Genomic DNA, 26712 nt, shown 5'->3' on the forward strand with positions numbered 1-26712 from the left:
AACATTCGCTTAAGTCGCAATGTGACACGTTGTGAGCTTGTAGATTGTCTATTTTAAGTGAAGAGATTTGGTGTAGAAGGAAACCAGATCAAAGCATTTCTTGGTATATTGACAATGATGGATTATGTAGATAGAAACAAACAAATCCATCGGTATCCATCCCAGGTGATATGCTGCACAGAGAGCTGATTTGCTCAGCATCAAAACAATCAGAGGATAGCTTTGCTTGTTCTCTGCTTTGAGTTTACATTGATGTTGTTCAACGTAAAAGTAGCTGCTGCAACTGTGCACTGCCCCTCTGTTGCCATGGTGTGTCTCCAAGTTGACGTTGAGTTGCCACGTTGTGTGTGCGTGTGCGTGCGTGCATGCACTCATGTGTGGAGGAGGGGTTTTAATAAGAGACCCTCTGCCCACACACACTTTTCCAATGCAGAACTTGCCTGACTCGCCTTGACTGATTGATTGATTGATTGATTGATTTCCGACATACCACGAGCCTTAACAAGTGGTAACTATATTGTTCCGACTCGAGGTGTAACAATTTTTTCGGACAGATCTCTAATTTACCGGTAGGCCTATATTGTTATTGTACAACTAGAAAAGTGTACTCCTCAGAGCACTGATCTCCGCCAGACCAAGTTGCCTAAGGCTGTGTGTGACTATAGTATACTGTACCATACTCCCCCGCCCTGTCTTATTTTCTGCATCCAGGTTACTATCCAGTTCAGGCCAGGGCGCGCCCTCATTAACAATTTAACAAATTGCTGCACACACACACACACACACACACACACACACACACACACACACACACACACACACACACACACACACACACACACACACACACACACACACACACACAATATAAAGATCTGCTGTGCACTATATACGTAGGGAAAAGCAATCTGCCTTGGTTGTCGTAGTAACAGTGGCAACGTAACCCCATCCTGAGATCCAACTGATCAGATCTAACCAGACCAATCTCACCTCCTGCTTAAGAGAGCCTGGTGTGAAATGGTAATTTTACCGTAAACATATTTGTTGCAGAAAGAGTAACAGGGTTACACCCCGTCTCTTCAGCCGTTTAGTGACGGTTTCGATTTTCAGGTTGGGATGCCAATTTTATCCAATCAGGAGCGATAACTCATAAAGAAGACACGATGAGTGAAAATGGAAGGGATAGGATGACCCAAAATAAATTAGCAGACTAAATTGGAACTGGAACACTATAGGTGATAAATGATTTTCTTGAATCTTACTTTTTTTTCTTGTTATGTCAAAAAACTGAATGGCTGGAAAATGGAAATTAAGTTTACATGATAGTACACATAGTACATGCATGAACTTATCTGGTTTCAGTATTTATTGTCTCCACCAGGCCGAAGGCATGGGGAGAGTATATTTTGCACTTCCATCCGTCCGTCCGTGTGTCCGTCTGTGAACACCTAATCTCTGGCACCGTTGGCTTGATCGCAGCCAAACTCTGCACATACACTCCCTGGATGCCAGAGCTGAACCTCTGCCCCAACTTTTTCATGGGCCTGTTATAGCGCCACCAGGAGGCCAATATTTGAAAAACACATTATTTGACATTACACCTACAGATTTTGTCCAAACATCATGCAAATTGATAGGCAGTCAATAGCCATTCAACGAAACGGGTCTTTCAGATTGTTCATACTACCTCCTGATTGGCTAAGACCGTTTAGAACAAAATGCTGCAAATCATGGACACATTGTGTGGGGTTGCGAGACATGGTCCCCAGGCAAAAACGTTGAGAACCCCTGGTCTATGTTGCTGCATTGTCTGAAGGAAGCCAAACCAACTACGTTTTACTCTTATGTACCTACGTACAGTATACACAAGATGGAACAATAAAGTACCATATTGTACCGAATATAAGACGACTCTGATTATAAGACGACCCCCATTTTTGGACTCATTTGTGGAAAAAGAACATTGAATGTCAAATGGTCTAGTCCCCGATTATGATACGACCCTGTTTTTGAAGACATTTGCAGACCAATAGGGTTAGGGTACAACTTGAACCTTGTGGGGGTTTCCCTGATTGGATGGCATTTGTAAACCACCTGTACGTGTGTGTGTGTGTGTGTGTGTGTGTGTGTGTGTGTGTGTGTGTGTGTGTGTGTGTGTCGTGTGTGGACAGACCATGCAAAACTGCACAGTATGCTTACAGTGCTTACAGTTGTACACACTTTATGTAATTTATAGAAATTCACAAATTACTAGGCCTGCTAGATCAGCTAGATCTGCTATTTTCGGTACATGACACCATCGTACAATGAAGAATAAATCAGGATTTAGAGTTACAAAATAATAAATTAACACGGAGGACTTAACATTCTGAACTTTTAAACCCCAAAAATGCAAACACTTCCACTCTATGCCGTGTATGATGTAACAGCTAAATGCCCTGTGAATATGGTCAATTCACAGGGCAGGAGTTCACAGTGCTTCATGTATACGTAAACAGGAATATTCACACAAGTAATCCACTGAGTTTGGGTTGGCTATTGGGAGAACGATGGCATACTTTGCATAAGAAGCCACTGGGGCGGGGTTTGGTCAGCGGGGCTGACCATGATGTCATCATCACCGCAGTGACTGGCCAATAGGTTATTGATGAGGTCCTGTGGGTAAAGTGAGAGGACAGGTATAGGATGACAGGTGTAGCGCTGCTGAGCCCGAGAGGGGGGAGGTGTCTGTTTAGGATCTGGTGACAGACGACCTGCCCTCTCTCTCTCTCTCTCTCTCTCTCTCTATTTCTGTGTGTGTGCAACCTCTGAGCTTTTCGCTGAAGATCTGTGAAGGCCAGAGGAGTGCAGCGTGAGAAGGGATGTGTTGTTAACGTTAAGGTAAGGTGCTAACGGGAGCGAGAAGACTTTTCTATCGGGTGTTCTGTATAGTTATGGCTGAGATGTCAGATAGCAGTGCACTTTGTGCTGTATACACGCTGGTCCAAAGCGGTTTGGAGGCTTTTTTGAGTTACATTTTCGGCAACTTAACTTTTAATGGTAGTTGTACGCACTGTACTCACTGACAACATTGCTGTTAGCATGAGTGTTAAAAAATGACCATGAATTGGTTTATGGTCGTATCATTTCTTGCAAGGTCGTTAACATTTTGGGTAGGAGGCACAAGTAGTTGTGCCTTGGATATTATTCAGTGGAATAATTCCCTTTCTCTTTCACAACAGATATGTTGACACAGCTGAAGGTAATAGCATTAGCTGTATGTGTTCATGCATTGCTGGCACATAGAAACAAAATGAAAACACACTCACAATTAACATTATTACAGTACCTTCAGCTGCTTTTCGCCATCAAAATGTCTTCTGAGAATGGATGTTGCAGTTGCAACGGAATTTGAATGTTATATAATATGTGTTGTTGGGTGTTTTGTGCACAATTCCGTTTTCTTTAATGTGTGTGTGTGTGTATATATAAATATATATGCTTTTAATTAAAAGTTTGTAAAGTTTAATTTTGTACAAACCAATGTGCTGTATGGCTTATGTTACTTTTGAGACGTGCGCTGTAAGTCACATGCAAATTCACAGAATTTGAATCATTGATCCAGCGAAGCAGCCACACCCACCCAAGTTAGACAGCATTTGCTTCCTCTTAAAAGCAAGAAACTAACAATCACATTATGCTGACAGACTGGTACTGTGTGTGTGTGTGTGTGTGTGTGTGTGTGTGTGTGTGTGTGTGTGTGTGTGTGTGTGTGTGTGTGTGTGTGTGTGTGTGTGTGTGTGTGTGTGTGTGTGTGCTCACAAGCACGGGTGCACGCTTGCTTATATGTACCAATGTGTGTGTTTGTAAGCCAAAAGTGCTTTCATACACTATCTATTGTTACCCCCCCTCCCTTGAGGATGACAATCCAACCATCTGTATCACTCGCCTACTCGCATTACCTTCTAGCCTCCTGCACACTCATGAGGGACTATTCTCTTTGACAGCTGACATGAGTCAACAAAACAGATACAGGTATCATAAGAGAGCTTCACGCTACAAAAGGAAGGGAGGGGTCAGGGGTGAGCTGTCAATTGTTTCCGCTCATGGTGACATTATATCTCAGAACAACTGCTCTGATGTCTGGAGCGCTGTCCTGCATCTCAACAGAAGCCGCATGCACATTTAAATGATTGCATTTGCCAAGTACGATGTTAATCTGTGCATTTGAAAGGCAAAGTAATTATGTTGTTATTATTATTAAGATAGCATAGGCTACAGGCAGCGCAACATACAGTATCTCTCTGCGCTTAAAAATAAACAAATATTGAATCATCATACTTTGTTTACATTTAAGATATTTTGGTGACAGGCATCTGTGAAAACAATATCCGTGAAGAAAAGGTCATGGGTTCAAGCCAACCGTCCTAGAGTCCATGCAAATGTATTTTTGCTTAGGAAAATGTACCCACAGAATGTGTGCCAGCAACGCTTCTTTTTCTTTTTTGTCAAATCTATTGCACTTGCACATTTCCTGCACATTGTATTTTGTATATCCCGGTTGCTAATATATTCCTATGTTTTGTATATACTGTTCCGGTCTTTTTATGGTATACTATTATACAGTACATTTTTGGTTGCAACATAAAGTAATATGTATAGTAATACACGTTTTTGTGCAGTTATAATAATACAGTACTAAAACAGCCTGATGATCAGTTATAATAATACAGTACTAAAACAGCCTGATGATCAGTTATAATAATACAGTACTAAAACAGCCTGATGATCAGCCAGCCGGCTCGACTGCCACTCTTATAGCAGCAACTTTATTACTATTGCTGCAAAGGTTTTATACTTGTTTTAATATATATATATATATATATATATATATATATATATATATATACACACACACACACACACACACACACACACACACACACACACATTGTTGGGTTGGCACAGTCTGCTCCAGAGAATGATCACACTGACATTTCACTTCACATAGTATGTGACAAATAAACGTTCTTGAAACATGAGATGGGAGAAAGGTCATTGTTACTGGTTTGATGTAAATATATTTGAAACATTTCCATGAATCCCATCCATTGTGTCCTCACGAGTAGATGTCTGCATGCGTGACTCGCATAAAGCCCCTGTCTGATTAAGACCTTGTCTCTCGACTGAGTCGAAACACGACCCAAACTTTGCATTGAACAAGATGTTTGCTTCTCAAGCAGCGCTCTAAGAGAACAACGGTCAAGACGAGAGCAACCTTCAGGTCTCTTGTTCTTTTCAACAACAAGAGGATCAAGATACAGTAGTACACTCGGAGCAGGAAAGTGAGAGTGCTCAATGTGAGAGAGCAAGTTACCGATCTCCGACTCCTAGTGTGAGGTTATAAGGATCTGGATTAAAAGCCACATGTGGATTCTTACTCTCTGCTTAACCATGCAATATTAATTCCAATGTGTTCATACTGCTGAATAAAAAGGTTATCCTTAGGTCAGTCTAATTAAAGCTGATTTGTGGCTCTGGTCACATGAGATGGCTGATCTTAGCTACATAAGCTACTAAGTATAAACCCATATACAAAGTATCCTACTCATTGATAACCGTGAACTATGAATGCTATATCTCTGAGCAACAATAGATAGTAAATTAGTAATAGATAGTTTCAATTGTGCATAGTGACACAATTTTCTTTTGTTTATGATTTCTTCCATACCAGCGATTCTCAAACCTTTTAGCACAAGAAGACTCCCTGTGACCCAATTCACCCAAACTAGTCAAAATAGCAGTGAGAATAGTGAATAGTAGATAGGAATCTGTTTATTTGAAATTCAAAACAAGCCATAGCCTTGACTACCTTCAGTATGTAATGAAATCAATAGTCAAATATGCCTGAAAGCATATCAAACATGAAGCAGAACCTAGCGGCAAAATAACAAACAAACAAATGTCTTAAAATGTATTACATTTCAAAGTAACCTCCACCAGGCTTGTAAGACCAACTGATTGTGGTAAGGTATGACTGTACTATAGTTCAGATGCTAAATCCATATGGATCTATTATCAGGCAGCTAGAAGTTACTTTAAAATTCTCTGATGCTTGCTCCCACACTTGACAGATGTGTTCAACTCTAAAGACTGAGGTTGCACCTCCAAAAATCAGGGACCATATATTGAAGTGTCCCAGTTTGGAATTTAAAATATCAGATTCCAGTGTCATTTCTGCATTTCACACAGACCTGAATCTTTAAAAGAGATGTTGGCCACCTTCCATGACACTGTAAACATAGCCTAACTTATGACTTCCTCTGTCTTTCTTCCTATGCTCTCTTTTTTGTCTCGCTCCAGTGTACCGGAGAATTATGTATGAAATAAAGCAAAATTGTAAAGAATCATTCTAGTTTAACATTTCTCATCTCTTGTGCAGCTGCGTCGTGTGGACTCCAACAGGAAGTCAAGAAGCTTCAGTAAGCAGCCCAGCACTGGGGATTACTACAAGACACTGGGCAGTGACACGACGGAACCGGGCGGGCGCAAGAGCATGGCGCCCAACAAGGAGGTAGATCATGATATTACTGTTTTATCACACACGAGAGGGCACCATCACTGAAAGAACAAAAACCCAATTTTCCTTCACATTAAATCTGTATCACTTGTTTGGCATCTTGATTAACGCAAATCAACCAGCTGTTGAGCCACAGAAAATAGCACTGCTTTACTTTACTGCATTGCCGATTTAACTTTTTAAGCTGTGCGTTTCAGTATCATATTATGCAAGCTTGCTTGTACCACACATAAAGCCCCAAGGAGTTACATCACCTTGCATCCTCTTGTGCTTTTCGTGCACCGCACCTGATGCAAACTGCAGCCTCATTTACATTGACTCTTGAGTCGCCTAACCAAACACGGCCTACTTAGGACAAAAGGAAAGGAAATGGACAATGACCACTCCCCCCAGGCTACAATGACAGGTCCTAAAATTTTAATAGCACTGAATTTGAACATTGAAATATGCACTATGCTGGAGGACTGTCAAGTCTGTTAACAGTTGGTTCAAGCACGGTGAACACGGTTTGGTATAGGTTTGGGTTGTAGTTACTAACTAGGCCATGATATATTTCCATAGCTTCTAAAATTGATGATCACATATTCTCAGTAATTTACATTGCACAAGAAAACGGGCCTTGTACAAAAACTTAAATACATTTTCAAATGCAACATAAATAGATGATAAACTAACAACATCGGTTCATTGCATAAGTCAATGACACAATTTGCAGATCGCCAAATTAAAAGAAATAACCTTTTTCTATTTTCGTTCCTGGAACATTTTGGAATTCCACCTGTTTGCTGGCACATACCAGTACACACAGTGTTGCACAAATCAAATATACTCCATTGCCCCAGAGTCCCTCAGGGGGAGGGGGGGGTGTTCATATAATCTCATGGGTATCAGTAGCAAGGGTTAAAGGGTTTTTCTATGGCCACGCTGGGGTGTAATCTATATTGATCCAATTAAGGCGGTGGTGGGGGCCCCTCCCGGTCTCAGAGGAACACTACCAGATGGCCCCAGCTAATCAACGGCAGCACGGGCCTGCACGCGCGCCCAGCCCCACCCCACCCCACCCCACCCCACCCCTACAACTCACTGGGGGATTGAGACACACAATGACGAGCACGCGTCTAAAGAATAAAAGGAGAGGGTGGAGCAGGATGGGGAGAGACTGGGGGAAGGCGGGGGTTAGATGTCACGGCCCATTAATTCAATACCAGCTGTGTTGCAGCACACGTGGAAAGTGTGTCAGACGCGTGCGTGGAGGGGCACTATCAATTGCAGGGCAGATGGCTGCGGTTCCATTATTTCCCCCTAGAGATCCAGATTATGCCGTATTAGCTCCATTATTAAGGGACGGGGCTGTTATGTATGTCTTTATGGGTTGATAAAGGACAGCAAGGAACAGAGGGAGGACCGCTCTAATGGGCCTGTCATTATGGTGTCACAATACATCTGTCACCCACACCACCAGCTTCAGTACAACAATGTTGGCCCAGCTTGACTATGACTTTTGACTGGACAGTGCAGGGCAGGCAGACATGCTCAAATCAAATCTGTCAAGGAATGCGAACAAAAGAGATGTCTTGACATTAGGGCGGTTTATCTTAACATAAAACAAATACAGTGGATGTTTTCCTGTTGTGAGTTGTACATTTTCAAATTAATTTCATTATGAATTATTATCATTTATTAATTATTGTTATTGATAGCATATCATTCATTCATTTGAAAGTAGCCAACTCCAGCTTCCTCTAGTCAAGAGTCTAGTTAATGTGGAAAAAAGATGATTTTGTCAAATGATGTAAGGTGAAATATTATTAGTATGAGTGCATCTGAGCCGAATAAACGTACACCATCTTTGAATCAAAGTCACATCCCTCACCAGACAGAGACAAGTCACCACACAAGTGGTTTCGCCTGTGTTTTGTCTGACGGTTTATCTTGTGAAGGATGTCGACCGTTTACTGTAAGGTTTTCCCTCTCTTGCTCGACCATAGGGCTCCGTCCTAGCGGAGGAACCTAATGACAGTGCCGCTCCAAGCGCCGAGAACGGCACCACGGAGGAGCTGGCCCCGCCCCCACCACCGCCACCTCCTCCCCCGCTCCCTCCCAGCAACGCTACTCCGCCGCCTCCCCCTCCGTTGCCCCCGGAGACACCTGCCACCACCTCCCAACAGCCCGCTGGCAGCAACGAACGACGCCTGTCTGCCTCTTCAGGAAGTGAGTGTGTGTGTGTGTCCCTGCTGTTTTTCTGAAAAACCTCATGTTTCTATCTCAGTGGTGCTCAATCTTGTTCATGTCAAGGAACCCCAGAATTTTCTGTATTTGGCCACGGACCCCCATCGGAAAATATGTTGTTCCAGGGACCCGCCCCCAGAAGCAAAGATATGAGTTAAAAATGTTCGCTGTGATAGAATATATATTCAAATTTTTGTGCCACATTTTCACGATTTTTCAAAAATGGCGGATCTACAAGCTCGTGAGCTTGTAGATCTGCTATTTTTCCAATAGATAAAATTTAAAATATAAGATTCTCAGTCCTCTCTTTTTTCATCCTTTCCACTATTTCCTCCGACAGTGAAAGCCAAGTTCCTGGTATGAATCGGAAACTGTGTTATCGCACTGGGAACAGAGGAGACGAGTCTAGCCCTAGCGTCCCAAATAAGTGATTATAAATTAATGCCATGAAGGCTACCGTTACCCTGAGAACTGGTTTAGTGTTCATCCATTTCCTTAAGTGCCACTCTGACCCAGCAGACACTACCCGACGACGTGGATTATACAGTAAACTGGCCCAGTTTATAGAAGAAAGTACTTTTCTTTATGGGAGAAAGATACAGTACCTTATAATTTCATATGGCTGTGAGAATAAACTTTACTTTTGAATTGCCAATGGAAGAAAAACAGACACACATTCTCCTATACAGGCATGCATGTCCTATTGTTTACATCATTAGCAATATGACACTCATCTGACTTGTACGTACAGAGTACTATTGGAACACTCATCAATCACTCATCAATCTCACTTGTCTTTCATACTTCACTGGTGCTAATCTTCTATTCCCTGCTCCGTCTACACCTCCACTTCCACCTCCATTTCTCTGTGTTTTTACCACCGACTGTCTCTCCTTGCTGTGGCTCTGTGAAGGTGGAGGTCTTCGCTCCACCTCTAAGGCAGAGGGAGGGCCACAAAGACAGATGAAAGTACAGTTAACTATTAAATTGTGCATTTCCCGTCAGTCAGTCACGCCCCATACAGTATATGGTCATGCCTCCTGACATCACGTGATGTGATCAATATTAAGCCCATATATGGAGATCCCATATGTCATTATTATTGGCCAGCAACTCACCTCAAACCCTTAGATCTCCATATATGGAGCTGACCTGTTGATTTTTTTACAAACACATAAAACATAAGACGTACAATACAAACACAATCAACAACAGCAGAGTACGTATTCATGGATAGACAATTAAGATAGATAAGATAAACAAAAAAAAAGGGGAAAAAAAGGAAAAATCTAATTTAAATGTGAAAATAGTTTACATTATTTACACGACCAAACGCAGCATCATCAACCGTATAATAATGTGTAGTAATACAATAAACAATCAAGAGGGCATTGCCTGACCATGGATCACACCAAGGGACCTGCAACATGACTGAGGAACACGTCCCACTTCAGATCATATTTATCCAACTGATTATTCATCTTAAAGGATAACCTCTCCAAAGCAGCCACAGTACCGAGCTGAGTGAACCATACATGTGCTGGAGGTAAAACCTCAGACTTCCATTCCTTAACAATGATCTTCCTGCCCACCATTAATGCTGTTTGAATCCAGTCAGGAGCTGACCTGTTCTGACATATGTTGATCCTTCCCCATCCATCCTTCCTCTTCGATGTCTTCCTTTTGACTGATACCCTTCCATTTAAACTCTAGACGGGCCTGCCCCAAAGTTATTAGTGCAGCCTTTATCCTGCCCCTCCAGAAACACAGAAAAACAGCTAGACCCCAGCAGATCCATGGTGTAAAATGTATATTACAGTATACATAAAAAAAAAAAAGCATTTGTAAGATATATCAGCATTTTAGTAGTTCTATCTCAGAAGTATTTTTTTAAAGTGCTTCTTCATCCATTTGACTCTGGTTTGGACGCACCTGTTGCCTTATGATAGAGAGGTGATAAAACCCTAAACAACAACAGCAAAACAGGGGTATACGCTGCTAATTTCCTGGCTGACGTTACAGTAGTAACCTGGCAATAAACGTTCAGTACTCATAAAACAGCCGATGGTCGAAAATGATTTACGACTCAAACAGCTATTGAGGATTGCCAGACACGCCAGGTGCTTCATTGAAAGCAGTGCTGTAATAACTTAGCCAACAGCAATTCAGCAACAAAGAAGGGGCCTGATTACACTTCCTCATTAAGTATCTCTATCCCAAAGGAAGAATACTATATTGGATTTGTATATCCTTTTAAGTGCACTTCCTAACAGATGTAGGGGTTTAACTGCTTGGAGCTTTGTATCCTAAAGGTTCTGTGGTGCCATTGTGGCCTCATCATGAGGGGCTATTTGTCAAATGTTCTCCAATCTCCACCTGTCACAGCTCAGCCTCCACCCTACTCTGTAGTACCAGTGGTGGAAACGGTAGTCACATTGTTTTTTACTAAAGTACTTAAGTTAAAGCATTAATCTGCCATGTAGAAATCCTCTGTAAGTAAAAGTTCCAGACTTCAAAATGTCCTTGAGTAGAACTGCAAAAGTATTGGTATCAAAATGTACTTAAAGTACCAAAAGTAGAAGTAGGCTACTCATTATGCAGAATGTGCCAAGTTTACAAATGTATAAAATGTATACACATTTTTAATAGCAGATGTATAAGCAATCACAATGCATTGTGAGCTTGTAGATCAGGCTGTATAATATAATGTAGGGCTGAAGTGGTTTTTTTGTAATAATAATCGAAATCTACAAAGTAACTAAAGTTCTCAAATACTTGTAGTGGAGTAAAAGTATAATATTTGCCTTTGAAATGTAGTGAAGTAGAAGTAAAAGTACTGAAAATACTTGTATCCTGGAAATACTCAAGTAAAAAATTAAAATAAACTCACAATTGTACAGTAAGTACAGTAAGTAAACATACTTAGTTACTTTACACCACTGTGCTCTTTTGGCAGCTTGCTCAGTCCACACCCTTACCCCAAACAGAATGAGTTTCATACACATACAGTATATACACACAAAGGGTGTCCCGACGTCAACATTATACTTTCTCCGTATTCCAAACACATCTAGAGATTGATTTGGGAAGTCAAACGTTTCTGTTACTCTGAAAAGAAGATTTGCAAGGGAGAAACGGGTAGGCTATATTTACGTATAAGTTGTCATAATACTGTAGTATACTTTTTAGTAATTAAAGTTAGTGGGTAATATTGTGCATCTGCATGTGATCCCATTATTATTGTGATGGGCAATATTGGCATCTATATTTTAGACACAAATGTACAGTATATTGACCGTAGAAATACAAATAACAGTGTAGTTTAAGATATAAACAGTGAGCAAAGTGTTCTACTACTTTTGGTAAAACATTATGTAAAGTGAAGTAGCAGTAATAAGAACTGAGGATATTTATAGCAGGCTACTGTCACTGTCCAGTGTATACCGCACAGTCTGGCACAGCCACAACTCTGTGTGTGTGTGTGTGTGTGTGTGTGTGTGTGTGTGTGTGTGTGTGTGTGTGTGTGTGTGTGTGTGTGTGTGTGTGTGTGTGTGTGTGTGTGTGTGTGTGTGTGTGTGTGTGTGTGTGTGTGTTTCTGGTGGGGAGGTCGTCGATCATTAGGCTATTAGCCTCCCTCGCTGACTGAGAACTCTCTTGTGGTAATCTGCTGATTGTGGGGCAAGAAGTTGAGAGGAGGCAGGGTGAGATGAGGTGCAAAAGGAGGGGATGAGCCGTGTGCGTGCGTGCGACCGTGCGTGCATGTGTGTGTGTGGCCAGATGACACAGACAGGGATTAGTTGGTGAGTGCGAGTTTGTCTGTGCATATAGTATACTTAGTGTGTGGGTGTGCATAGTCTGCATACACGGCTGTGTAAGTGTCAGTGAGCGTTGCATGCATAGGCGACAAAAGCATGGAAGTGTGTGAGTGTATGTGTGTGAAAGTAGGATTGCTTTACTAAGGTACGGTTACAGAAAAGGGATTGGAGGATGAGCGACTTGATCGTGTGTGCCTAAATACATCCATCCATGCTTGCATGAGTGTCTCAGATACTTGCAACAATGAGCGATTTTGTGTGTGTGTGTGTGTGTGCGACTGTGCGTGTGCTTGTGTGTGCACGCGCGTGCGCATGCGTACATGCGTGAGCAGTGCGTGTATGAATGAGTTAATTCCACACGGCTTGCCAATTGTCCACTGTCACTACCACTTACAGTGATTCCTTTAGACTTCCCCCAACTGTGCTAATAGAAAGCTGCTCTCTATCACTAGAGTCCCAGCAGGGCAGAACCAGGCAGGACACGCACAGCGGGGGGATAGACAGAGAGAGAGAGAGAGAGAGAGAGCGAGTGTGTGTGTGTGTGTGTGTGTGTGTGTGTGGGGGGGGGGGGTGCTAAGCAGTGCTGCTTTGTCCAACTATGCTGCACACCACTTGTGGTCCCCTGATGGTGAACGTTTGTTCAGGCTGAATTCACCACGTAGACAATGAGCCACCGATAGGAGACTGTTGAGGCAGTTTGAATTCACCACGTAGACAATGAGCCACCGATAGGAGACTGTTGAGGCACTTTTGTCCACCGGAGATTTGCGGCTGTTAAAGCAGGTGAGGTAGCCTCTGGCACATTGGTTTGTTATATACCGGTGCGAAGCTTTCTTGACAAATTGAGCTCTACTTTGTGCAGTAGTATTTGACATAGTTGCCGTTTGGAATTCCTTTCAAATGTCAATATTTGAAATGATGAGATTATTAGAAATAAAAGATTCCTTGCGTTGGTTTGGTGTTTGCGAGATAACTGCTTTGTCACAGTTTTGTATTTTGGTGTTAAATATTGATAGATAAATTCCGTCCCATGTAAGATTCTGTGAGTGTATATTAGATTTCAATGCTAATTTCATTCAAGAGTGTAATGTGATCAATGGGTACCTCTGTTACCTTTCTAATAGAACACATTTGGTTCATACTGATAGAGCAGTGAGCAATGTGTCCCAGGCAGTCCAAATGCGGATGGCCAAGCAAGGACTTGCTTTTTGGTACCCTATTGCTACTCCCTGTACGTTACTAACGTTACTAAGAATAGAAAATAGCTAGAAACGTACTGCCTATTTTTTATTCTTAGTTGTATTTCTATTTTTCTGTATCTGTCCTATATTTCATACTGTGGTAATACTAATACCACCATGACTAATTAAACAAAATGAATAAAAGTCTGTCTGTCTGTCTGTCAGTCTGTCTACTGTAATGCATGCAAGCCTATGAAATCTCATGAATGTTGATGCCATGTGGACATGGGCAGATGGCCATTTTGATGCATCCCTGGACCATAAATGAAGGCTGCTGTATGACTTTGGCAATCCTATAACCAAAGTGCCATTGTTATGGCATTAACAAAAGAGCCACAGTGTAAATCAGCCTGGTTCTGAAGATTTATTTTGTAAGAAGATTAGGAACTGTGGTTGATATTAAATACAGATTTTTACATAAGGTGTGGTGCTAAAAGCTGGTTATGGTTTGGTTACATCCATCTATGGTGAGTTTCGGAAGAATTGTGCCCTTTGTTTGGGCTCACTGTTGTGTATTAATTTAGAGTTGGCCCTCAACCCATCTTGTTTATCCAATACATTGCGACAATAGTTCATTTATCAGTACGGCCACTGGTCAGTTCTCCACACTGTTTGGTACAGGGCTGTGCAGAGACAATTAGAGGGGCAGGTGATCAAAGTTCAAAGGGAGCACATGGAACAATATTTTAAAATACCATACACCAACATAATTTACGTTGCAACTTGTGAAATTATACTCACTTTGGTGATGGTGAATTTTCCAGGTCAGGTTTTGTGCCAGGTGATTTCAGTTTAAATCTTTTTGAGATTATTGTTTAACCCATTCTGAACGGGCACCCATTTTGGTGTCAGCATCATGTTATGCTTTAGCTATTTAAAAATAGCAGATCTACAAGCTCATATCGCGCCACCGAGTGGCGCGATACGAGCTTGTAGGTCTGCTATTTTTGTAAAAATCGAAGAACGACTGACATTTTTAGAATCTGATCTCAGGTCAGAATGGGTTCATCAGACCAGTGTGTGTCCGGCGGAAACCTCGTATGAATCTGATCTCAGGTCAGAATGGGTTAAATAGGTTTGAAATAGAATTTCCTAATATTTCTGTCCAATATAAATAATGTAGTCTATAGTATTAAGACTAGTGCGATGCCCATTCAGAGCACATGCCCCTTGGGTTATGCAATACCCGTTGTACCTCTTGCCTGCACAGTATACTTAGTGCTGTACCCATTATCATTCACCTTGGAGGCCAGTCTACAACGTCCTTACTACTATGACTTCATACAGATAGAAATTTCAATGTAATATACATTTTGATAGCTACTATTAATAGCTACTATTAATTCACAAAACCTGTATGTGTGTGTGTGTGTGTGTGTGTGTGTGGTGTGCAATACGATCGGACCAACGGTTTCTGAGAACTGAAAGAATATATAGATTACATTCACTATACATTCACTATATCTGTCTGATTCTGGCCCCAGTACTGCGGAGGACACACCGAATCTCCAAGTATTGCACCGATGCAGTGTATGCATCGGTTTCCCTTATTGGCAAAACCCGACCCGTCGGCTTGTATCCTCCGTCCTTTCTTCCATCTACCAAATCTCTCGGTTGAAAATCGCCGTTCTACAAGCTCACAAAAGGTTGATCACAAGTGTGAGCTTGTAAATCTACTATTTTCAATGAAACTATGCGTATACACTATAGAGTGCTATGTCTACATAAAGTGATAAATAAGTTACATAGCACCATGACGCTAGGGATCATGTGGTAAATCGGCATACAATGTCAGGTTGCTATGTCTTACAGGTCAAAGAATTGGCCAAAATTGGCCAAAACGATTCTACTAAAAATGTCGCATCTCATATCTCTCCTATGTCTTATTTTGATAAGCTGTAGTGGATAAATGCTGACACAATCTTTAGATACATTTCAGCGTAGCTCCACAACTTCAATAAAGTTGTCAATAAAAATAAATACAGAATTCACAATGAGGAACAATTCGTCCTCCTTAAATGTAGGTCTCTCTGCTATTACTATATTATATGTCCGTTACAGAAAATGGTATGGCCAATGTAGAATTCTGTGACAGCCAAGAATGGCCCACATTTGATTGTTTTATGGAATCAGCAGGATAGCATTGAGAGACCTTCCCCTAACCGTAAGGTCACAGCTTTGATCTCATTCGGATCTCGTCGGTCAAGACATTGAACTCTTTCCTGCTCCACAGACACCAATCACACTCATCCAATGTCACTTGGACTATGCATGCTCCTCATGGTACCATAGCACCACGAAGGCATTAAAAACAAGGCTTCAGACATCCCCAAACAAACTGGTCAGATTACTACTTGACCTCACACCTCAACGCCTGCTCATTATGCTAGGGCGGGATGGCTCAGGGTAGAGGACAGGCTTGAGTACAGCAACTTGCAATGGGCCTTGGTCTTCAAGATGCACAATACTACAGAGGCACCCATTTACCTGTCAAACTATTTCAATAACGTTAAAAGACACACAAGCGTAACACCAGAGGGAGCACCAGTGATCTCGTTCAACGCAGATTCGGCACAAACAAGGGGTAAAATTGGTTCTATTACTATGAAACCAAAATGTGGAATATATATATATATATATATATATATACCGTAATTTCCAGACTATAAGCCGCTACTTTTTCCCCATGCTTTCAACCCTGCGGCCTATACAACGGTGTGGCTAATCTATGGATTTTTACAGCTAACGGCCACTAGGGGACTTAATAAATCCATCTTTATGGCCGGCTATGGCCTCTATGCGGCTTATAGTCCAGTGCGGCTTGTATATGTACACATTTGATTTTTTCTCAAAATTTATATAGGCTTATATTCAGGTGCGGCTTATAGTCCGGAAATTACGGTATATATATATATATATATATATATATATATATATAGATATATTATTTTCCCTATACAAGTAGACGATGAATACACAGACATAACCACAATGGAAATAAGCCCTCAAGTCTTTTTGTGTCAGCACTATTTGTATAATCGCACCACTGTACCTTTTTTTTGCAAACTGTTAAAGTATTCAATGGCTTCCTGGGTGCCCTGGTCCGATGACATGTGTATGGTGTCCTACAGGGCTGGGCGAAGAAACAAATATGCATGGCAATTGAAGTGCCATGCATATTTCATTAATAAAAATAATAGCAATTTAATCCTCTATAGATTTCTCTCCTCACTGACCACCACAACCCCTACTGTCCATTAACTTTCCCAGCATTGTTGCCTGCCGCACGAGCTGAAATATTTAACACTGAAACACCACCCTTCTCTCTCTCTTGCTCTCTCTGTGTCCCTCTGTCCACCTCTCTCTCTCTCTCTCTCTCTCTCTCTCTCTCTCTCTCTCCACCCTGGTCTCACTTTTCCTCTCTATCCTTTTGTCTGCAGGCACAAAATCTTTCAATATGATGTCCCCCACTGGCGACAACTCAGAGCTGCTGGCAGAGATCAAAGCAGGGAAGAACCTTAAGCCTACGCCTCACACTAAAGGCTACACCACGGTCTACTCCAACAGCGGGCCCAATGTATGTCCACTGCTACTGCTTGCCATACATATTTATATAGACATATGCAGTGCAGCAATCATATGTACAAACTACACAAATTTCTTCACATATTACTTTATGTAATGGACTATGTTATTGGTAATTTGAGAAAGTCCAGTTTGGTATTCACATTGGGTCATGGTCATGGATGGAGTGTCACTAGGGATGGAGCTCGTTACTTTTTATTGATAATAAGCACCTTATAGATCAGGCTATCTAGCCGGGTTCGTATTGAGCCCACTACCGAGCATTTTGTATTATTTTGTGGAAAGACAGGAGACGACAAATTCTGAATAGAACCAGTATCTTTTTTTTATTGGCCAGTTGTGAGTGACTGAGTTTGTGGCAAGATAAGATGACAAACGTTACAACAAATATGTTTGCCTAACATTAAAACAACCATTCATTTGTGCAATAAGTGTTAAATGGCTATATATTATGAATAGTACTGTAATAATGTATCTTAAGCTCTTTAATACAAGTAAGACGCGCAAACGCGTGAAGCGAACGCAGCTCGTGTGTGTGTGGTTGTGTGTGTGTGTGCTACAGCTGCGCCCTGTGTGTGTGTGTGTGTGTGTGTGTGTGTGCGTGCGTGCGTGCGTGCCACAGCTGCGCCCTCTGGTGGCGGGCCGGTGGTGTAACAGCGTGACACCACACAGCGTGACACACACACACACAGACACTCAGCCCCTGCTGTCATAGTAAGTGGCTCACTGCGTTCGCAATAAACAGAAAATGTATTTAACCAAACAATATCACTTCCACTACATTGTACTAGGGCCTTCAAATACGGTACTTTTCTATCAGACAGAGGGCAATTGACCTTTTTACTTTAGGAAAATATTGAAGAAACTGTAAACTGGTTAATATGTGTACCGTCACTTTAAAAGCGTAATTTTGTTTACCCGGGCAGCTCTGGTTGGTAGGTATCAATACACTTTTAGACCAACATGTTTGTGCCAGCATGGATGCTTATTTACGCCAGGTACTTAATAAGCTTGTTATCGGGTTTTTTCGGGTATCAGGTTTCCAGCTCCATCCCTAAGTGTCACTCACTCTAGCCAGTTTCCCACTGTGTAAAGCCGGTGATCCCTTGGTATGTTCCATGTTGGTGCGGTGTGGGAACAGGAGCTGGTGTCGATTCTTTTTCGCTCCGTCAGTCTCCTCTCTCTCGAACATGTAGCATTTAAATAACAATTCCTTCGCAGCTGGAGTGGGAATTACAGCGTCAGATTGCTGTAGTGTAGTGTCAGATTTTTGAGGGCCGCTATCCGCTAGCCCCTCCAACATTTAGCTTTCGGAATAACGCCATGTGGCAGCCTATACTATAGTCTATAGACTTTGTTTTTTGTCAAAACGACTACCGGTACCCAGATTCACTGAAAAATATATATTTTACATACATAGATGATCAATTACAAAGCATTTAAAGTACTTTAACAGGTCAGCATTTCCTGGCGTTATACAAGTAGCGTAATTCTTTTAAGCTTAGTGTTGTGTGCATAGGGAGTGGGCGAGAGAGAGAGATAGAGAAAGAGTATATGTGTAGGTGTGTGACACGTACGCATGCACGCACATAGTTGCCATTGTTACTTTGAGACCAACGCGCAAGGTATGACCTCAGTCAATTAAAAACCTGCATGACAATGTCACCATTTTAGAGCAAATTAGTCAGATGAATCAACATGCCACTTGATTGTCAACATGCTGCTGAATGCACAGCCTGTCAGAGGTTAAGAACTGGGCCGGGGAAAAGAACTAACATGAGTCATTGTCCTCCATAGTCAGTAACCGTGACTCAACAACAAATGACATAATGCTGGATTTACATGAGTTGTAATGAAATGTGTGGATGAATGAATTGTTACTCATTTGTGGAAAAAGAACATTGAATGTCAAATAGTCTAGTCCCCGTCTTATATTCAGGCCAATATAGCCTACAATTTTTAACTACACTATATCCGTTTTGACACAACCTCTCCTGTCCCACTCCTTCACATCTTTGTTCCTCTCCAGGGAAGCACCACATCTCCACCTCAGACCCGCCCAGCTACACCACCGCCGGCCAAGACCTCATCTCCACCATCCTCCAACGTCGCCTCACTGCCCACCACACCAAGTCCCGCCCCCAGCTCCAGCCCTGCACCGAGCCCTGCTCCCAGCCCCGTCCTCAACGCCCCCAGCCCTGTGGGCTCCAGCGGCTCGGGCAAGACTATGTCCAACTCCACGAGCTGTGACCAGCTGGCCTCCGGCGCCGTTGTCAATGGAAATAGCACCAGTGTCAGCAGCACGTCAGGGCTGGGGCGAAAGACCAGCCTCACCGCTGTGGAAGCTCTTGTGCCCACTCATGACGAACAGGGCAAAGCCATTCCTGAGTGGAAGAGGCAAGTGATGGTGCGCAAGCTTCAGGCGAGGATGCAAGAGGAAGAGGATCACAAGCGCAAGGTCAGTGTGACGAGTGTGGGATGCGATCTGTGCACTTCGAAATCCTGAGGGTTAAACTAACGCTCAGGATTTAGCAATGTGGGAGGTGTTTTGCAGTGTTTCAGTTATCCCTCCTGTGCCTCTGTGAATTGGACTTGCCCCAAAATGGGACAAATTTTTATTTAAATCACAGAGGATGGCAGGAGACAGGAGTTGCAGTGTGTGGAGTTATGTGGTTCTTAGACTAAGTTCACTTTGAGCATTAATGCATGTCTAATTAATGCATGTCCAAATATTTATTTTTTGATTGAGCTTTTGCTGTCATCAGTTATTTAAACTATATGTTATATGTGGTGACAGGGTGGCCTAGGGGTTAGAAAAACCATCCCATAGTCAAAAGGATGCGTGTTTGATAATGTGAAGGGCATTCTGCCCATCAATAGCCATGTGTCCTGTCAAATTGAACCTCTGGTGATACAGGGTGAGAGTGTCAGCTAATGCCCAACTGTTAGTTGAACATAGAACACAAGGTCATTAGGTCACCGATATCCGCAAGCACTAAGTAGACAGTGTCAAATATTCTGCCTTAGTAGTTTGCATTCAGTTACATGTCTAAGCCTGCCTGGTACTAATAGAACAGTAGATAATTAAGTTAATTAGTTTGTTTTAGAACAGAACTACAGTATTTCTACTTTTAGTTTAATTAGTTTATTTTCCAATCTGTTGACATAATCATTTGAACTGAGGTGATTAACAGTAAATCTCCTAAAATATAACAGGTAAAATATAATCAGCACACACAGTTTCCCATATATTCACTACAGTTACTTACACAGATTAGTTTACTTTTCCACAAATAATCCAAATTGTTTCTCTTAAAAATGATGATCAGTCTCTTAAAGTCGCATCCATGTGCGCAAGAATTCTCTTCTGTGCATGTTTTCTTTTCTTTCCTATTTCCATAGCCTAGCTGTGCCTGGCTAGAGACCCTGTGAAGTGCAGTGAATTGGACACTTGGCTACAATGCCCATCACGGCAATGGCACACTTGGCCACCAGCCTCACAGTGGTGACCAGTGTTTGGTGATGGGCCATGCAGCTCTAAGTTGTTACATGCTGGTTCAGTGGTGTGATGCCGGGCCTATTCACACTACAGGTCAATCACTATTTGATACTACCCTGTATTTGAGTAGCACTTTAGTCCTGCAAGATGAAATGTCCATGTGGTGTCCTTGAAGTTCCAATGCTATCTCTTTCAAAGAGATTTTACTTGCAAGTTTTTTACCACTCGGAAAGTAACCTAGAAATGTAACCTGCCTCTACCTTTTTGTTAAAATGTTAGAGGCAAATCAGAGTAGGATTAAAAAGCTAGGACAGTAGATGACGTACTATGTCTGCAATGTAAAAATGTAGACACAATGTAAATCAGTAACACTATGATTCAGAGGCTGCTTGATCATTCAAAATATTATGATATTTATATGATATTTCCACCGTATGTTCGAGAAGGACAAAGCCCTCTTTACCTTTGACTCTGAACTGATGTAAGGGGCATTATGTGTATAATCAGGCAGTGCCATTGCACCACTAAATCCATGTAAATCCTGTGTGCTGAGGAAGATTTGCACTGAAGCGTGTGTGTTCACACCAGGAACCCCCGGCTGAAGGAACCCCCCCCCCTCCCCCTTCCTTCCCCTCTTGTTTTTTGGTCTCCCTTGACCTCTGATTTAGTTTGCAAGTGGACTCTACCAGCCACATGAATGGCACTACTCCCACACCCACAAAGCCATGTTGGGCCCATTTGGGGAGCTGATGACAGAAGCCGACCTCATCCGCATCGAGAAGCAAATCGAGAACATTCAGGTTATGCACAAGGTCACTGCGGTAGAGAAGGAGCTGGCGGAACTAGAGCGAGAGCTTCATCAACTCTTACCCGCTCTCAACCATGAGAACTTCTCAGTGCATCCAAAGCAAGTACATGGCAAGGCAGAAGACTTGCCAGCCTGGTGCAGCAGGATTTCCACCTTACTCAAGAACATGGCCATTCTCCTCGCCACCCTCGGAGGCAAGCCAACAGACATCTTGGATCTAATAGACAATGGATTCTCTCAGGGAGAAGCAAAGACCAATCCAGGAGCAAAGAACAATCCAGGACCATCAAGCCCGGCAGCATCAGGTGCCACTGGCTTTAAAGGACGATCGCAGTCCTTCTCTAGGGAGGAGGTGGAGATGGAGATAAAGCAGTGTGGAGTGTCTGTGAAGAACCTGAAGGCCAACTATGAAATCCAGAGTCAGCCACAGGCTCCAATTGACCAAGCTAACAGGGTGTACAAACGCAAAAGGTCACTGCCTGTGGTCAATGAGTCAACCAGTCAGCATCCTGATCCGATTGTCAATGGACATTTGCCTCCAGTGGAGGAATCAGTCTTGCCTCTTGTAGAGGAACCTATAATCACTGCATCCCATGCTCCTAAGACATATGCGTCCTCTCAGGTAATGGCTTCGACTAACATGGAACAGTTCAACCAGGTTCTGTCATCAGACCCTGTTCTAAGTGAAAATCAGCTGACTAGAACTTTGGAGGTGCAAACAGATCTAAGCTATGTCCAAGAATGCATTGAAATGAGGAAGGAGAGGATTGTCTTCCTGTTTCTTGAACATTGGCGGAAGTACACCCTCTCTGAGTCTTACCGGCCCAAACACATGGGCAGGAGAGGGAATTATCTAGATGTTAGAGAGGATGATTACAATCAATTCAGTGCACAGGTGGGTGGGGTGCAGAGTGAGGACGACAAGCTCCTCCTCTTCATGAAGTCAGAGCAGGTTGTAGGCAACCTTCTTGGCCACTGGAGGACAATCATGAGCCAAGTGCCCACACGCCAGATCCGCAGGCTCAGCCATGCACAGATGATCTACTGGCCCGAGCACTTCTTGCCACACATCAACGGAGTGCCTGTCAGCTACGAGAGCTTGACTCTTGATCTCTTCATGCTTGGCTACTTCCAGCTTCTGGAAATGAGCATGACCCGCAAAGAACGCAAGTTCCGTCACCTCCTGTGTTATGAGATGTTTGACCGCCTCGGCAGCCATACATGGGAGGTCATTCGGCAGTTCTACAAAGAGGTCATGGGGGAGATTGAGAAAGGGAAGAGAGACTGGTCAGATGGCTTTGAAGACATAAAGCTTAAGTACTTCGGAAACTCCCCTGATGGGGGAGGTATGATGACTGCTTCTCTACATTCTGTTTCTCCTGAAGTGTCCATTATGCAAGAACCACCACCACCACCACCACCGACACATCCCCCACCTCCTCCACCATATACAGCTCCATCTGCCCCACCTGCACCAGAGGATTCCCAATCCACAAAACCCACAACTCATGACACCGGTCAGAAGGTGGAGAATACTCAAAAAGATGTAACATTCGCTGATCAAAAGTCAGTAAAAGAACCTGTGCATTCTGATGTGACAAGTGAAGTACAGAACAGTAATCTTGCTCAGAAGTCTACAACAGAAACAGCACCGCATACTGTGGCAGCTGTGCAAATGGAGAATCCAGAGATGGCTCCAGTAAAGGATGTTCCTCCCGTTACTGATAAACCTCCACCCAGAGAGGAGCCGAATGAAGACTCCATCAAAGCCATCTATGAGCTGAAAGAGTTCAGCAACGAGGAGATCATCAGATATATTGACCGAAGCTTCGCTTTCTGGAAAGAAAAGGAAAAGGAGCTTTTCGATATTTGACAATTGAGTGAACACGCCATGTGAAAAAACACCAAATGCCCAAATAACTTGGAAGGAGCAGAGAGTGAAGCCATGCAAGGCAGGCTCATCGATGCCACAGAAGGATAGGCTGGGAGAGAAACCTAATCTAGTGTGTTAGCGGCAAGGCTTCATGTAACAGTAAGGGACTTAAGTAGCGCAAATAGAATCCACTTAGGTGTGGTGTGACTGTTAGTCTTCCCATTCACATACTGTATACAGTACAGCATGTAATAATGGATGGAGAATGCAATCTAAAATGTCAGGTGACATGTTAAATTGCTGCAACCATCACATTTGTAATTGTGTATTGAACAAAATATTTTTGACTTTTGCCACAACACGTCTTTTAATAGAATTATGTTTTTAGTAAACAATTTGCCATAACGTGCTGATCATGTTTGATATGTTCAGAATATGTTTTAATGAAATGGAGAACTTTGAAAATATATATTGCAATTTGCAAACCTGGTTTTATACACCATGTAAAACACCATAAATACTTAAAACTGCATTTAATGGTGAAATCTAAGACCGTGGGAATGTTAGTTTTGGGTGACCTCAGTGACTCTGGAATATGACATTTTGATGAAAGTGGCCTACATGCCTTTCAGTCAAATTCAGAGACAGAAAAGCTAATAAAATGATATAATAAATAATATACCTGATGACTTAATACACTTGAACTCTTTCTTCTCAGTCAGTAGCCAGTCAGTAGAGAAAGAGTTAATACGGTACTGTTTGTTGCATGGAAGTAGGTCTTCAGTGTTGAGTTCGCTGGAGTCTAAGATTACTCAAAGGCTTATATGCTGTCCTTGGTCCCAGGTCTGTGACCTTAGATTCATGTAGATACAATGTGTGCCTTTCAGTATAGATTTACAAGATTATAAATAGCACTGATTTAACGTAAACATGTATATAGGCCTACTGTATGTTCCTTCGGAGAAGATAGGATTTTGTAAAAGCATTCTTTCATTCGAAATTGAGAATGCACAAATTATTGGATTCCTCTTTTTATGAGCTAATGCCTGTATTACAGACTACAGTGTATATATACATACTGTATAAATATACAGTATACTACACATTTTTATGTAACTTTTTATTATGACGTTATAATTTGATATAGACGTTATTGAGAATTGATCTGAGATTTTTATTTGAATTTGTGTTGCTAATTTACCTGGTTTTTAAATTGTTTGTTAGAAATAAAGCTTGTGAATGTTTTCATACGTTTTCCACTTATTTCTATCCTAAAAGAACTAAAACAACGAGTCATGTTATGGCCGCGTTCTCTCTTAAAAGGACACCACTGTCTGAAACACATGTTCAACATGACACCGTACGATAAGCTGACCAGCAATCAGACTTCATCACTAAACGTTCCTTCATTCGTTTCACGACACGTTTCACGTGAGTGAGCATGAAACATAACTGTTGGACGTGTAATGCTACACTGTGAAAGTCATACGTGTGGAGAGAGCCATCGTACTCTCATTGTGCCTTCATTCCAACCTTAAGATCTCAGTCAAATAACCCTCTTACGTACTAAATACTATACCAACTGTCATGCTACACAGAGCTTACAGGAGCTATAAGCAGGCTCTGAGTTGACTCTTGATTTACTCTGTGGTTCAGAATTGGAGGCAATTACCTGGTAACCATACGCATGTATGTTGACATAGTACACATACATGTGTATGCTGGAGTTAGAGTCATAATTGACTACATTAGCCATACAGTATAGAGGGTGCAGTCTATTTACTAAGAAAAAACAAATAAATTGGTCTTAATTCATTGATTCAACTTTCAGCATTTTCTTTCCTCAGCACGTTGAAGCTCAGCCCACGCCCCCATTTATAAAAACACAATATGAATAAAAGCGGAGAAAGGCTACAAACGTGAGCAAATATCCAATGAGAAAATAGAGGCATGGTACCAATTCACAAAAGTATGAAGAAATTGTCTTACATCACAAACAACTATCTGTTAACATCTCAAAAAAGTGTTTTTGAGTTAATTTACTTTTAAAGCCTATATTCTTCTGTAGACCCAGGTACCCCAGAGGTCTAGGGCTGTCACGATTATGACATTTTACTTGCATTTATTGCAATACAAGTAATTGCGATTAACAATTGAATTGTGCGGCTTTTAAGCCTTGTAAGCAAAAGTTGCACAGGGCAGATATGACAAAAACATAAATACGCAAAGAAATTACCCACACCAATAATCAAAATAAACAAATATTATGGCCAAAATACACCATATTTAATATTTTATACTTAAAATGTGTTTGTGTAATTAGCCGATGTACAAGAGCACAACGCAACGGGTTATATGTATTAACCATTCTCAACATGGAAACGATTATGAGAAAATAACAGCGATTATCTAATCTAATAATTTTAGTAATTGTGTCCTCAAATTTTCAGGACCAAATTTGAGGACGAAATTGTCCGCAGATATTGCGCAATTGCGCACTGTGAGTAGCTGGAAAGTTTGCCAATCTGCGCTTCGATTGGCTGAGCATTGCATAACGGGTGAGCCACAGGGGACACTCGTTATATAAGTGGCAGATAGACGGGGAGAGAGACGGAAGGCGGCGAGAGACAGGGGAGAGAGAGATAGGGGAGCAGAGAGAGAAGGAAAGACAGAAGGGGAGAGAGAGAAGGGGAGAGCCAGAAGTGTCCTGGAAACCAGACAAATCAGCAGGAAAAGAAATCCCTGTGGAGCCGAGAGAGAGAGGGGGAGAGGGAGCCGAGAGAGAGAGGGGCGAGAGAGGTAGGGATTCGGTATGTCATATCCCCGAACGGGTATTGACTTATTGACTTATTGACTTATTGCCTGTGACAAATTGTCACAGGCCTTCAGAGGACTTCTACTTTTTCCCTCTACACAAAAATCTCTTAGCTGAAAATAGCTTATGTACAAGGTGATGATGGTATTAATTTGTGCGTCACAAGTTCACAACCAGGCGGCAACATAGGCGGAGCTTGAAGTTGACGCTGGGGGGTGCGACTGCTTGGCCAACGACACCCGCGCGCACGCGCAGCGTTCGCGCGCGATTTTTTTAACCTTTATTTTA

At 42.2% G+C, this 26712-nt stretch overlaps 1 protein-coding gene across 1 annotated transcript in view; it reads left to right on the plus strand.

The window, feature by feature from the left end:
- espn (espin) overlaps window positions 1-23609 on the plus strand; it is a gene marked incomplete at both ends in the record, with an annotated part of 49035 nt that extends 25426 nt beyond the window's left edge. The window contains 6 exons of the mRNA XM_083769722.1: window positions 6422-6553; window positions 8548-8770; window positions 17285-17421; window positions 19459-19893; window positions 21600-23082; window positions 23404-23609. Of these exons, the coding sequence (XP_083625848.1) occupies window positions 6422-6553; window positions 8548-8770; window positions 17285-17421; window positions 19459-19893; window positions 21600-23082; window positions 23404-23609 (2616 nt within the window). The remainder of the gene's footprint in view (window positions 1-6421; window positions 6554-8547; window positions 8771-17284; window positions 17422-19458; window positions 19894-21599; window positions 23083-23403) is intronic.
- Between the last annotated feature and the right edge of the window lie 3103 nt (window positions 23610-26712).

The sequence above is a fragment of the Protomyctophum parallelum genome (assembly GCF_964188405.1).
Source record: "Protomyctophum parallelum genome assembly, chromosome: 7".
Lineage (NCBI taxonomy): Eukaryota > Metazoa > Chordata > Actinopteri > Myctophiformes > Myctophidae > Protomyctophum > Protomyctophum parallelum.